Source organism: Centrocercus urophasianus, unplaced genomic scaffold (genome assembly GCF_019232065.1).
Source record: "Centrocercus urophasianus isolate 14NV4802_14NV808 unplaced genomic scaffold, USGS_Curo_1.0 seq_10, whole genome shotgun sequence".
NCBI classification, from domain to species: domain Eukaryota; kingdom Metazoa; phylum Chordata; class Aves; order Galliformes; family Phasianidae; genus Centrocercus; species Centrocercus urophasianus.
In genome coordinates, this window is record NW_024884142.1 from 97,827,644 (window position 1) to 97,840,885 (window position 13,242).

At 45.3% G+C, this 13,242-nt stretch overlaps 1 protein-coding gene and 1 long non-coding RNA gene across 10 annotated transcripts in view; one reads left to right on the forward strand and one right to left on the reverse strand.

Moving 5' to 3' along the window:
- The window catches only part of LOC122156201, a 60,160-nt gene that overhangs the window by 14,292 nt on the left and 32,626 nt on the right, over positions 1-13,242 (forward strand). For all 7 annotated transcript variants that reach the window (XR_006167409.1, XR_006167406.1, XR_006167405.1 and 4 more), the window contains 3 exons: positions 4,595-4,815; positions 9,279-9,506; positions 9,778-9,887. This is a non-coding gene — a long non-coding RNA (uncharacterized LOC122156201). The remainder of the gene's footprint in view (positions 1-4,594; positions 4,816-9,278; positions 9,507-9,777; positions 9,888-13,242) is intronic.
- Positions 1-13,242, reverse strand: part of MACROD2 (mono-ADP ribosylhydrolase 2) — an 839,235-nt gene that overhangs the window by 5,888 nt on the left and 820,105 nt on the right. For 2 of the 3 annotated variants that reach the window (XM_042810749.1, XM_042810741.1), the window contains exons 17-18: positions 6,982-7,065; positions 432-500 (exon numbers count right to left, since the gene is read on the reverse strand). In XM_042810749.1, the coding sequence (XP_042666683.1) occupies positions 439-500; positions 6,982-7,065 (146 nt within the window). In that variant the 3' untranslated portion in view covers positions 432-438. The remainder of the gene's footprint in view (positions 1-431; positions 501-6,981; positions 7,066-13,242) is intronic. The other variant, XM_042810757.1, reaches the window with a different exon arrangement.

Below are 13,242 nucleotides of genomic sequence, written 5' to 3' on the forward strand. Positions count from 1 at the left end.
GGGGCACTGCAGAGCCAAGGGAAGGAAAGCCCTCGTGATGTGAGCCTGTTGCTCCCAGCATGTGGATCGCACAGAACTGAAACCTGTTCTGACCAGTATAAATTGCCTATCATTTTCCAAAGCGATGCCAAATCTCACTCATTCCGTTACTCTTCCACTGCTTATCTCACTGCTGTCCAGCCTTCTCATGATCTAAGACCACGCACTGTCCAAAGCCATCACAGCTGCAGAATGCTGCTGCCATCCTTACCTGACAAATCAAGTCTACACGAGATGTTTATCCTTTTGTGCAATAGAAGCCCTATTAGCCTATTAGCCCCCTTTTTTTTTTTTTTTTTTTTTTTTTGGTGTGTCCTAACTCATTTTTAAATTGAGTTTTCAAATAGAACCAAAATGGAAAATGCAGAGGAAAATAGCCGTAAATATCTTACCTATTAGTTAAGCTTCTGGCACAGTTTCCATTGGATCTTTTATACTTTCAACTTGATTATCCATTTCAGCTGAAAACAAAACAAGACAGTGTTCAAATGCTGCTCACAATACATGTGAAGTTTATCACCTTGAGTAAGAACCACTCTGCCCAAAAGGCACAGAGTTCAATTATCACACTAAAAATTCTGTGTTCTATCTATGTATCTCTTATGCCAGTTGTCTTAATCTGCAACTACACAGAATCTCTGATGAGTGGTTCTGCATGGGCTATACGCTTCAGCATCGCTAGAAATGCCAAGCCTCTGGATGCAGATTTTCACTTTCATCCAAATGCACTGAATTTCATTCTGGCGCCTACGAAAAATGGCCAGCTGACGAACTAAACAACCCTCCTCTGTCTCTGTAGGCAACCAGCAGATGTATAGGTACTTCCAAGGGGTGATTTAGAGCTTCACCAGGCAAAGTGGTCTTGACCCCTACCTGCTACTGCTGGCGTGTTGCTGTGCTGCAGTGAGGGGGTGACACGGACACACAATCATTTATTTGGCACCTGACGCGGAGATTTTTCATGTTGGCCATGCTAATGAGGGCTGCAGATCTCTTAGCTTCCCCATGTGAGAACGAAAGAGGAAGGATTTCCTGCATGGAGCCTTTGGCTGAGAGCAAAACCTTTGATGTGAACACTGCCAGCAGGACCTGGGCTGCGCCGGGGGCTGGATGCAGATCCACCTCTAATTGCAGTGATGCTGCCTCTGCCTTTGACTGTCCTTGAACTGCAAACTGCTGGAGGGGCAACAGCACTACATTCCCACATGTACTAGTTTACTAGTGTACTATCAATTTACCCCAACAATATTATTTTTACATATAAAATTACTGCCAAAAAAAAAAAAAAAAGAGATGATTTACATGGAAGGCTTAAGTGCATTTCAATATGACCATAGTTTAGATGTCATGACAAATCAACAGTGGCACGTGTGATTGGCTAAACACAAAAGGGTTCCTTCAGCACATGCATTTGTAGGATGAGTAGTAGTTAGTATCTGCTCTGAAATGAATTTGATCGAGGCCATTTATACATTTTTCTGCTTTTAACCTTGCCTTACTTTGCGGTCTCAGCTGCAGTCATTTGATGCGTGCGACAGGAAAACCCTCAAACCTGAATGAGAGATTTGGAAACTAAGGGAAGACAAGGGAAACAAAAGGCCAAAAATCAATAGCTACTTCCAGCCAGGCAGTACGATCTCTGAGTCAATATCGTGTCAATACACCTGTTAGGATTGTGATGAATTATTTGTAAATTATTCATCATCCATATGCAGAACAGATCCCATAATGGCTTCCTGGATGTATGCAATGAATAACAAGAAAAGTATCCGCTCCTGATTATGGAGCTCTGATGCACATCGCATTTAGTGATGTTGTGTTCTTCGTCTGCATTTGCATAGCAAAGACAGGATGCTTAATAAAAAATCATTAAGGGAAGGCTGCTGTGCACTGATGACAGCAGCCTTTCTCAGCCTCATTATGCCAGCCGGTTTCACCAGCTTGGTTTTCTGTAAGTACCAGAAGGCTTTGCTCACATTTCAAAGAGATTTCTTTCAAAACCAAAGCTTCATTTGAAACCCGAGGTCAAGCTCTGTCAGCATCCCAAACGACCATGCCTCTTTCCCCCCTCTTGCATTTTTTAAAAGCTACCAACAGCCATCCCTGCTCTAGCTGACAGCACGTCACATCGGAGCGGGTGAGATGCAAACCACCCAGCACCTCTCGAAGGGCAATGCAAAAGCACAGGGAGTCTTGAAACATGGAGCCAGAGGGGAAGTGGGAAGAACTGAGGTGCCCAAGGATTTCACCATCAGCTTTTTTCCACGTATGGGTGAATAAGCTCAGCTCTTTGCATTAACACTGACAGGGACAGAAAGATCTAACTGGAGGATAAGCTTCTGCAGACCACTGGGTGAACCCCCACAACAGATGTTGTTACGAGGCCACCTACGTAATCCTTGACACTTAGCCTGAAAAGCCACGGAGCACCTACTGAGGAGCAGATGGAGGGGCTGCCACCAGGAACAGGGGAACGAGACTCACGGCACGAGTCGGTGCTGGAACAATTTGGTTGGCCCCAAGTGTGCTACATCTAATCACAATGCAAGCCAGAAACAGGCTTCTTGCCACTAGAAGTTTTTATGTGTGTTAAACTGCTAAATCACATTACACACATCTAGAGCTGCCAGCTCAGCAGAGCACTTGAAGTTCAAGGCAGCTGCCCATCATCTACATGCAGCTTTACCAGTTCTGGAGCTTCGTGTGGGGGCTTTTTAAGACAGAAATAGGCACTTCTGTGCAATAGAAACGGAGTCTTCTGTCTGTTTTCTACTTAAATTCTGGCCTGCTGGGGAGGACCTGTGTGCATCTCCTCTCTCCATCTGTGAGCTGCTGAGCAGCTCTCAAATTAAGACTGCGAAAGAGTTTCCCCTCAAAAACAAGCAAGTTCCCTGCAAGGGGAGAAAAAACAAGGGGCGCAGAGTTCACACATGCAAAGTGGTGGCCGTGCTTCCACAGCATCCCTCCTCTCCCTGTGAGCCGGCCGCGTGCTTAAAGGTCACGGAGCCAGCAGTCATGGCACGGCATCTAAGCAGAGAAGACAGGTAAATCAGAGGCTGGAAAACTAAGTTCAGAGTTGTCTGAAAGAGACGACACGCTTTTCCCCAGAGGATAACGTGCTGTAGATCTGGATGGCAGATGAAAGAAAAGTATTATTGTATTGATTTAAATAGGAGGTCGGTCAGACTGCTACTTGCAAATGTCATCTGTTTCTTCAGCTGCTTCCTAAACAATGTCTCCCTTTGCGTCCATATCACTTGGCTATCGCACACTCAGCTGTAACTCCAGATTGCTCAGGAAAGAAAATTACCTATTTTGAATCAAACTGATTGTGCTGCAATGATATACGTGCACCTGTTTTCTTGGTAGTTACTCGCCTCTAGGATATTACAAAAACAATGTGTGATGGTGTTAACTGCTGAGATCTTGCTTTTGTGTCGCTTCTGTGAGTCACGTGGAGGTCAGGGCACTGGTGCCACACTCATCACCTTGCAGTGGCTTATGAAACAAACTGAAGTTTCACTTTTGACTCTTCTTTTGTGCTTGCTGCATCTTTTTCTTTTCTCCTGTTCTGTCAGCAAGTCAAGATGCAGCTTTCCACAGGCTTGAAATAAGAAAGGCCAATGAGTAACTCCATTATTGAAGGAGTGAAGAGCTTGATCCGCCTAATACCAGCTGCAAACTAACATCTACCTCTGTAATCTCTAGAGCTTTGGCAGAGTAGAAAAAAAAATTGTCTCTGGGCAGTGAAACACTACCTGGGAAACCAGTTACCAAAGACTGCTTTTGTCATCGCTAAACAACGAACCAGAAAATCTGTTCTGGGCACAAGAAATTTAATATCCAGAGATCTTTGCTCTGGTTTCCAATGGAGATCACGAGCAGCAATCAGTATTACTGTATATCCACACCTATTTGTGCTTACACACACACACACACAAACACCCCGACAGTTCCTGATGGGCCATCATGGCCAGTTCTCAAATTCTAGTAAATTCTGAAATCACTATGAAGGCCCTGCCCACTAGATGGACACATGTTGAGAACCACCTCAACTCTCTCTACACTCTGTGTTTATGGAGCACTTTTCACTGTGACATTGCACATGAAATTAAAAACCGGAGCTGAGATGCTGAGGGGAACCTGGTGAGACAGTCTTGTGCTTTCAGCTGGGAAGTGCTCTCCTGGGGCAGAAGGAAGGGGACCAGAGGAAAAATAGGCAATTTACATTAAAATTACCATCAGAGGGAATCTTTTTTATGTTTTGTTTTGCTTTAAATCTCAACTAGTACCTGGTACACTCAGAAATCTCGGAGGCTTTTTTTCAGTGAGATAAACTCATCAGATACATGAGGAATCCGGTCTTTTTTTCAACCTTTTTCTTTTTAGATATAGGATTCTGTATTTATTTTTAGTATGCAATGTAGGACTGCCTAAAAACAACCCTGTACTGTGATCCCGATAGCAAATTAGGCTGTGGAGAAAAAAAGACTTCCTGGGATGGCAGAGTATGCTGCTTTACTGAACACCGTTTTCCTTTCCTTTTGCATAACAGGAATTCTGCAGAAAAGGAAGTTTCAAGATGAGCTCTATGTAAAAGATCATACAAGATAAGCAAAGAATGGAAGGAAAGAAACCGGTGAAGCTCACCGTTGCAGAAGCTGTCAGCTGAATCAGCTGTGCTGCGCTGCAGCACACATCCACAGTAGCCATGCGGATGTTCCTCACTTCAGAAAGCAATCCCTACAGTTATTTCTTCAGTAAATTTGTTTTTTGGTAAGTAGCCCAGGCCATTCCAGGGATCCAAAATTAATGTCATCTAAAATGGCTACGGATTTTTTGGTTGATTTCTTCAGGAGATGAGGAGAGAAGGCTGTCCTGGCTTCATTCTGTGCAATTTCTAGTAATAGCATAATCTCCAGTATTAAAAAAGGCAAACCAACCAGCAACCAAACCCATTAAGCATGCTTCCTTTCCCTGTTCTTACAAAAGCTTCTCTACGGTCCAGTACCAAAATTAGTCACCAGTCCAAATGCTGCAATATGATCCAATGTCAGAGAACAGAAACTGGCATTAGATACTTTGTGTAATTAATGCCAAAAGGAATGCAATAGTTTTATCTTGGAGATGTAAACATTTTTGCCTTGAATTTATATTATGTAAACACTGAAGACATTAAGGGATGAATCAGAAATTGGTCTGCACTACAGACAGGGGTCTCGTTGACGATGACAAACAAAACGGGGAATGGAAGCCCAAACCTGGGAACACTGCCTTTTGAGGCAGTCAAAAGGACCTTTCAGTCAAAATCCAAAAGAGTCCCCCATGTGGTTTCGTTAAGCTACAGGAGACCATCCAGAAGAACAACAAAGTGTTTGCCATACTAAAATCTAAGCACCAGGACCCTGATCCCATCCAGCATTTCTTTACACACAGGAAGAGTGCAGATGGCAATTTTTTTTGTTTAAGAACTGGTTACGTATGGTGAGCTGGAGCAGGGACTTAGTACTCAGCCCATGCCAGCCAGACAGCCAGGTCATCTTCTTACCAAAGCAACTGACTAAAAATTATTTCATCAAGTTGCAGGCTGGGACAATTGGGTTGCTAATGTTCACAGACCCAACTGGAAATGCTGCTAGGTCACAGCATCATGATAGTTTTATTAGCAGGAAATGTTCTAGGGAAATAATTTCTGTTTTCTACCAGACTGAGTTATACTAGGACTTCCTTTCCTCAGAAGGGAAATCAGCTCTGAGCCAGAACAAGCTTACATGTTGACCTCTGATTGACATTAAGTTCAGAGTAGCTATAGAACCAATGCTTGCCTCAGGATGGAGTCAGGCACTGTCTCAGAAGCTTTTACAAATACTATTTTCTGACTCCTCTGTGAGATGAGATACATCTTGGCCAAATCAATTTCCAGACCAAAATTACAGCAGGCCTAAAATACCGCATAGTTAAAAGGCAAGCAGATTGAATGTATCAACTGAACATATACACTGAGCCAATTAGAAAAGCAGAGGTATGAAAAGGGCTTTCAAGGAAGTGCTGTGGACTCAATTTTATGAGAAACACACTCCACTGAATCTTGATGGACCACTGGGAATGTGCATCCAGACCTAAAAAGACCCGGGAATAATTGTAAAAAACAAACAAACAAACAAACAAACAAAACTAATTTCATAAGTCTCTAACAGGTAACAGCAGAAATTCACAAAATCACAGAACTGCAGGGGTTGGAAGGGACCTCGAGAGATCATCGAATCCAACACCCTGCTAAAGCAGTTCCCTACAACAGGTCACACAGGCAGGCATCCAGATGGGCCTTGAGGATCTCCATGGAAGGAGACTCCACCAACTCTCTTGGCAGCCTGCTCCAGTTCTCTGTCAACCTTACCGTAAAGGAATGGAACTTCCCATGCTCAAGTTTTAGGCCACTGCTCCTTGTCCTATTGCTATGCACCACTGAGAAGAGCCTGGCCTCATCCATTTGCTTCCCACCTCCCTTTAGACATTTATGAACATTAATCAGATCCCCCTTCAAGTCATCTTTTCCCCAGGCTGCACAGCCCCAGGTCTCTCAGCCTTTCCTCATGAGGGAGATGCTCTGGGCCTTTCATCGTCTTTGTGGCCCTCTGCTGCACTCCTTTTAGGAGATCCCTGTCTGTTTTGAACTGGGGAGACAGTGTTCTAAATCTGGCCTCACCGGGGCAGAGTAGAGGGAGAGGATCAAATCACCTCCCTTGCCCCGCTGGCCACGCTCTTTGCAATACATCCCAGGATATCACTGGCCTTCTTGGCCACAAGGGCACACTGCTGGCTCCCAGAAGTTTCAGTTGAAGAGATAATAAAGAGAATTCTTATTCTGGGGGGTAAGCATACAGACAGACCTTAGGAAGGCTACTTGTGTACTATGACAGTGAAAATGTTAGAACAACGAACCGTCATTACTCGAAGCTTCTGTTGCTTCACATGCAAGTTCAACCTTCATAGGCTCTGCAGAAGTTTCCTCTTGCTCTTGCATCCCTGTAAGTGAAAGGAGAAAAACTGGAACTTAAGTACCTGATTAACATATAATGCTCAAACTCTGTACGCCTATTCTTTTCTGGATTTTTTTTTTCTTATGGCATGCTTTTACCTTTATAGACAGTGCTGCTGTAAAATGGCAGGTTTCTGAGAAAAGGCAGGGGATATGAGGGGTGGAACATGGTTTGAAAATAATTGCTTAAATATTTGCACTTATCTGCACTCCTGTCTAACTAGGATTGTTAAAACCCCATCGCAGTGTGTGCTTCTGTCTCCCTGCTGTTCTTCTCCTCAGCATTTTCGTAGAAGCCTTTATGCTCATAAACTGCAGTATGTGATGGGGACCTAATCACACTTATGAGCTTCTCCAGCTAGCAGAATAAAAATAGATACAGCGAGAGTTCAAACATACCCATAGTCAGACACAAACTAGAATCTGAATTTAGGCAAATGCACTTCATTGCTGAAACTCAACATTTTTATCTCTTCTGCCTCAGGCTTGTCTGCAAACTTAGATTCAATCTCTTAACAGTATTTGAAATGGGAAAGAAAAACTGCGTTTCTGTTTCATATGCAGTGCTACTGATACTCTGCCATTTGGAGTGCCAAGAAGCCAGTTTTTAGTTCACTTCCACCAGAGCACTGCTCTGCTACTGTGGCCACCATAAACTGCTGCCTTGCCCGGTGGTCCAGCTCCAGGATGCCAAGCTATCGGTTGCTAAGCAATCGAGACACTGGGGGAGTTGTGAGGAAACAGCAAAGCGTAGCAAGGACTGAAACATTTTGCAGGGGGTTCACTCGTGAGTGGAAATTATTTATCACCGCAGCAACAGACGTAGAACATTCTAAGTAATAGACACCTTTCTGTATGGGTTGAGAGTGTCTTTATAAAATGCACTGCAGTGCACTCCATTCCGTTTGTCCATAAGCATGTATTTCCCGCTGAAGCTTTCCTTCTGATTGTATCTGCAAGCCCAGGTGCTGTGACGGAGATGTCAGCCCTCTCTATGCACCCTATGACGGTGATGCTGCTCTCACAGGCAACTTCTGGCACACTGCCTGTACTTCTGCCAAGTGTTAAAATGCTAAAATGAGGGCCCAGCAAATGCAGAACCAACAAATCAGCCCCATTCACTGTTTCACTGAGTGCGGAGGTAAGCACGATGGACAGTGTCACAGTGAGAGATGTTGCCTGCCCTTTTAACAGAAAGGTCCCGTGTGTGCTGCTCTTCCATGAGCTTGGATGAATGGCTACATGGGAAACAACACTGTGGAAAATCACCACCCCACCATGACCACAGCATCTCCCTGTGAGATGCCCATGTGCTTGCTGCAGGGATTCAGGACCCCTGCTAAATGTGGGTGCTCTCCTGCTGGCAGTTGATGCCAGCGGATCAGACTTTGCCCACTCTCCAGCACCGTCTACGAATCAAACAAAGGGGATGCAATGTGACAGCTAACGTCTGGGCTCTCAGCTCCTCTAGCAGCTTGAGCTGCCTCCACGGCTGGCAGCTCCTCAATGCCTGCCCAAAGTTCCCGGCCCTACCCCAAGATCTCCCATTAACTAGCCAGTACGCCTGGCTTCACCACGCTGCCGAAAGGCTTCTCGCTTTCCACTTCAGAAATCCCTCATGCAGCTGACAGGTGCAAAGCATTATTGGCACGGTGCGAGCTGAAGACAGAACCTAATTAAAGCCACAGCATTTTGTGCACACACGTCTTGGTGCGTGCACGCTTGTACTAATTGGGGCTGCTGAAAGCAGAAGGTGTCAAGAGCCCCCAACACAAAAAGCCTCAGGGTGGGCAGCCCTCAAGGGAGACCCAAAGGGCAACAACAGCTGCAGCAAATCTGTAAAATTGCTTTTCATAAGGTTGAGGGCTATGAACATTGTCAGAAGAACACTAGCATGTGTCCTACACTTCCCCTTCCTTCCGAGTCTGCTTAGCTGATTCGCCATCCCTTCGGGGACTGGATTATGGCCACATTGTGCTTTTTATGGCATATGTTGATTGCTGCAGATTGTCAGCAAGAAACGGGCAGCGAGACACATTGTTCAGGGACGAAGGAGGCAGGAGATATTCTAGACCTTCACAAAGCTGAGTACCACTGCAAACCTTGGGAGGGTGCTTGTGCGCTCTACCAGCTGATTTTGGGAAAGACTTTCAACCCGTGTTAACATAAATCTTCATTTCTTCCCTTGCTCTTATTACAGGATGTGGACAGCGGCACTTCACCACGCTGCTGTGCATGCGGGAGGGACATGATCTGCAAAGCTTCTTCCCTGCCGTGCAATAACACCGAGCGCCTCATGGAAACGAGCCCATTTCCCATTAACAGCAGGACCTGAACAAAACCAGCAAGGCAGCGACAGCCCATTCATTCCAGAGCCCTTCTCCATCCCCACTCTGGATTGCTACAGGCTAGAGCACAAACAAGAGAGGTATTTCGGGCCTTGGGGCACCACAGAACTGGAGGGAGCCTGAGAGGTACTGCTTTCAGTTCCAATTACCGAAGCCAGTTGTGCTCCTGGCAGAGCTCACTGCCCCGGCCCTTTGCGGGCTGCTTACACAGCTAGCAGTGACAGCAGGATGCCAGGGCAGGCAAAGGCACTCCCAGCCTTCTTAAGCACGCCAGACAAATATTTAGCAGGCAGATAGAAATCTCTGTCCTGTTATTTTATCTTTTTTTTTTTTTTTTTCCTTCCTCTCCAGTCACAACCTATTGGTAGTTCCACGCAGTTCGAGCTAATGCACTGCTCTTCCTCTGGAGAAACACAACTTCAAATTCGCATGCAATTCACGAAATTAAAATGAACAGAGAGGTAAGATACCTATATCCATTCTCCACACTCCTGATAAATTAGCAAGTGAGAAGTATAACTCCTCCTCTTGCACAAGATTTATGTCTATACGTAGGCAATGATACAGGCTTAGGAGCTGTAATGCAGAGCAATCCATACAACTTATTTTTTTTACCTGATCATCAGCAAGGCTTTGCTGTGTGCTGAAGAGTGCCTCTGTCATCAGGAGAAAGAGGCAGGCTCCTCTCCCAGGTAACTCAAAGCAGAATCCTACCTCAAGTCTCTCCAGAACCAATGAGATCAGCCTGACTCTAGGGGGTTGATTTGCTGCTGACTGTGAGGCAGTCGGGAAGATGGAGTGCTCGTGGCTGAGCCCAGCCTCACCAAAGCCCTCCTGGTGCCTCTGGGCTCCAGAGCAGGAACCTGGATTTCTGCAGTGAATTTCCAGTTATAGTACCATGGACAAGCTTTAAGACAAACAGAAAAATGAGATTTCATGTATGAATGAGTCCCGCCAGTACAATCGGGCAACACCAAGATAACGCGGATCTGAAAAAAATCCCCAATGTTCGTTAGAAGCCTTGTAACTAAGAGCAAAATCCTTGCCTTAGGATCATTCTGAATTCTTGAAGAAAAGCAGTTAGCCATAACAACAGTCCAAGGCTGCCACTAGTGGTTTTTTGCAGGTAAAATGGCAAGGTTGTTACTCCTGAAAAATACCTACAGAACAGATTTGTTGGGTAATGCTACAGGATTTCCAATAAACTGCTCTTCTGCCCATGGACCATTTGCAACCAAGGGAAATTCACCAGATGTAAGTTATGTGTCTAGCAGCCACTTCTACTCTGGTTATATACCTTGAAAAAAACATCTCGGTCATTATGTAATATGAAAATTACATTGTAGCTATTCTGAATGATGCAGATTTCCGCAACACACAGCCGCTAAATTAAATTTATTACTCTACATTTAGCTGTAAATATGCTTCCCCTAATTGGGAGACAGTGAGAAATGGGGGCTCGTTAAAATCTGAATTTCTCCAGTTAAAATTTGAAGGCACCATTTTCCATCTGCAGCAACAAAAATGAAAGACAGAGCTCTTGTGACCCAGAGCTGCACTGTCTTATCTGTCAAAACTAGTTCCACTTCTCCTGCTCTGCAAATAGTCGGGGCTGCTTTTTTCCTTCTTCCCAGCCATTTCACTGTAGCTGTTTGCTAATGTTACTGTCAAGCCTTCGTGTACTTTGTTTACTACTGCGTTTTGGTAGCATAAATGCCGCTTCACTTAGGAACTGGAGAATCTGGCTTTGCTCTGTTCACCACCTCCATCCGGCATGACTGACCCCTTTCGACCACACCAAATACCCCCACAAATAAGATTTACACTGCATTTTTGCATGGTTCTATATGCAGAAGTGCCCTACCTCCCGCTATCAGGGCTCTGAGCCACAGCAGCCACAGCCCTGCTTAATTTTGTTACGCTGAAGGCTGGGGGCAATTCCCCCCTCACCATCCTTCTGTGACATCCGGGTCGAGTACGAGTCTGAGGCTCTATTCAGTGCAGCTTCATTAACCAACGTCTCCATCTGTTCAATCAGGAATCTTTTACCTTGATCAAAAAACTCCCTGGCAATTAGGCGCCGCAGAGATGAAAAGAAAGCTCGAGATGTCAGAGGAAGGAGCGCTGGCTGGGACGCCAGCTTTGCCAGGCGCTGGAAAGAGCTGAGCATCATTTCTTAATGCCGCTGTTAGGATTTGCAGCCCCTTCATCATTAAATCGAGTGTTTACCCTCCCTTGTGGCATTTTGGCTCTGTCTCCAAGAGCAGCAGAGCGATGAGGCTCCCCGTCCCCGCGGCGCAGCGTGCATCGCGTCAGCTCTGTGTTTGTGCACGCGTCTGTACCTAAAGGCTCTGTTATTTCCAGGCTCAAGCTGAACGGCAATTCTTTTAAAACGTGATTTAAGAGTGTCTTAGAAGTGCTTATCCCTACCCTTTTTCGGTTCTTTATTAAATATACTCTTAGTAAATCTCATTATGCCTTTTTTTCCCTAAAGGTGGGAATGGGAGTGCAGGGAGGATTGTCTCCCAGCAATCTGGTCCGTAAGACCCATACAAATTGGGCGTCTCTAAAGTCGCTAATGCCCATCAGGAGCTCTTTGTCTCTTTTGTCTCTCTGTAACAACAGGATAGACCTGCACACAGCAGGCTCTTGATGAATACAAGGGCATATCATTCGCAGAAAAGGCCTTTCTGAATTTCTCTTCTGACAAAGAGGCCATGCTGCTGTTTTCCAGATGCTCTTTCTGTGAAACCTCTCATCAAAGAAGAACCCTACAGCAGGGAATATCTGAAATGGAGCACCCAGAGGCTTTCAATTGAATTCTTTGACTGCTGACTGTTAACATAACTAAAATGTTGCCGGGTAGTATTCAAACTAGCAGATTACCTGGCCCGAGCTGCTTTCAGAGCTCTTGCACTCCACCTCCCTGTCTGTAAAGGAGGCAGACAGCACGCTCAAAAGTGTAGGTGTTCTGAATACAGAGTTCTCTAGAAACAGCATTATTTACCTTCCTTTCCCATTCTGTTATTTTCCCTGTCACTTGTAACTGCTTACCAAATTCACAAGTTACACAGTTCAGTTCCTGATCACCTCCAGCTTCCTGTTGCTAAAACACTCATGGATGCAAGGAATGGCTGCACTGGAGGATCCTTACACATAAAGGATCCAGAGGAACCCTCCAGGTCTTCCGAGCTTTGGCTTCCATCAGGGAGAACTGATGTTTGGGCACGCAGAATGCCTCTTATTCCTCAAGCATTGGAACAACCACCAGCTGCCCAAATGATGCCTGGACATCCACACTCACAGTGATGCATTTTTCCTGCACACCCACCACACATATTGCCACGCTTCTTGTCTGTCTCCAGCTATCCTTGTAGAGCAGGTTTAATGCCTTTCTGCACGACTAATCCAGAGTGAGGATGCAATCCTTCATTTTGAAGAGCTGACCCAGGTGCCCAATAGCTTTCGCAGGCCCTGCTTTCCCCTCCATCACGAACAACTGAATAGCTCGCCCTGCTGCTGGATTTTCCATCAGCACACACTGTGCCCCTATTCCATTTCAATTTTGCATTCGCCGTACTTTCTGAGCATTTCAAATAATCCTGATGCAACTGCAGCAAAGCAATAGATTGTGAAAGCAAAGAGGTCCTGGATCTCATAAGCAGGTCTGATTTATCAGAGCAGCACGCTATTTATTTCAGAAACGGTAAAGAAATTTTTGGTTCCCCTCTACAGGAGCCGCCCCAAACAGAAGAAACCACATCAACCCTCAGCTCTGAGCAGCTGTACCAGCACCAGGCAGGCACTGCAAGCAAA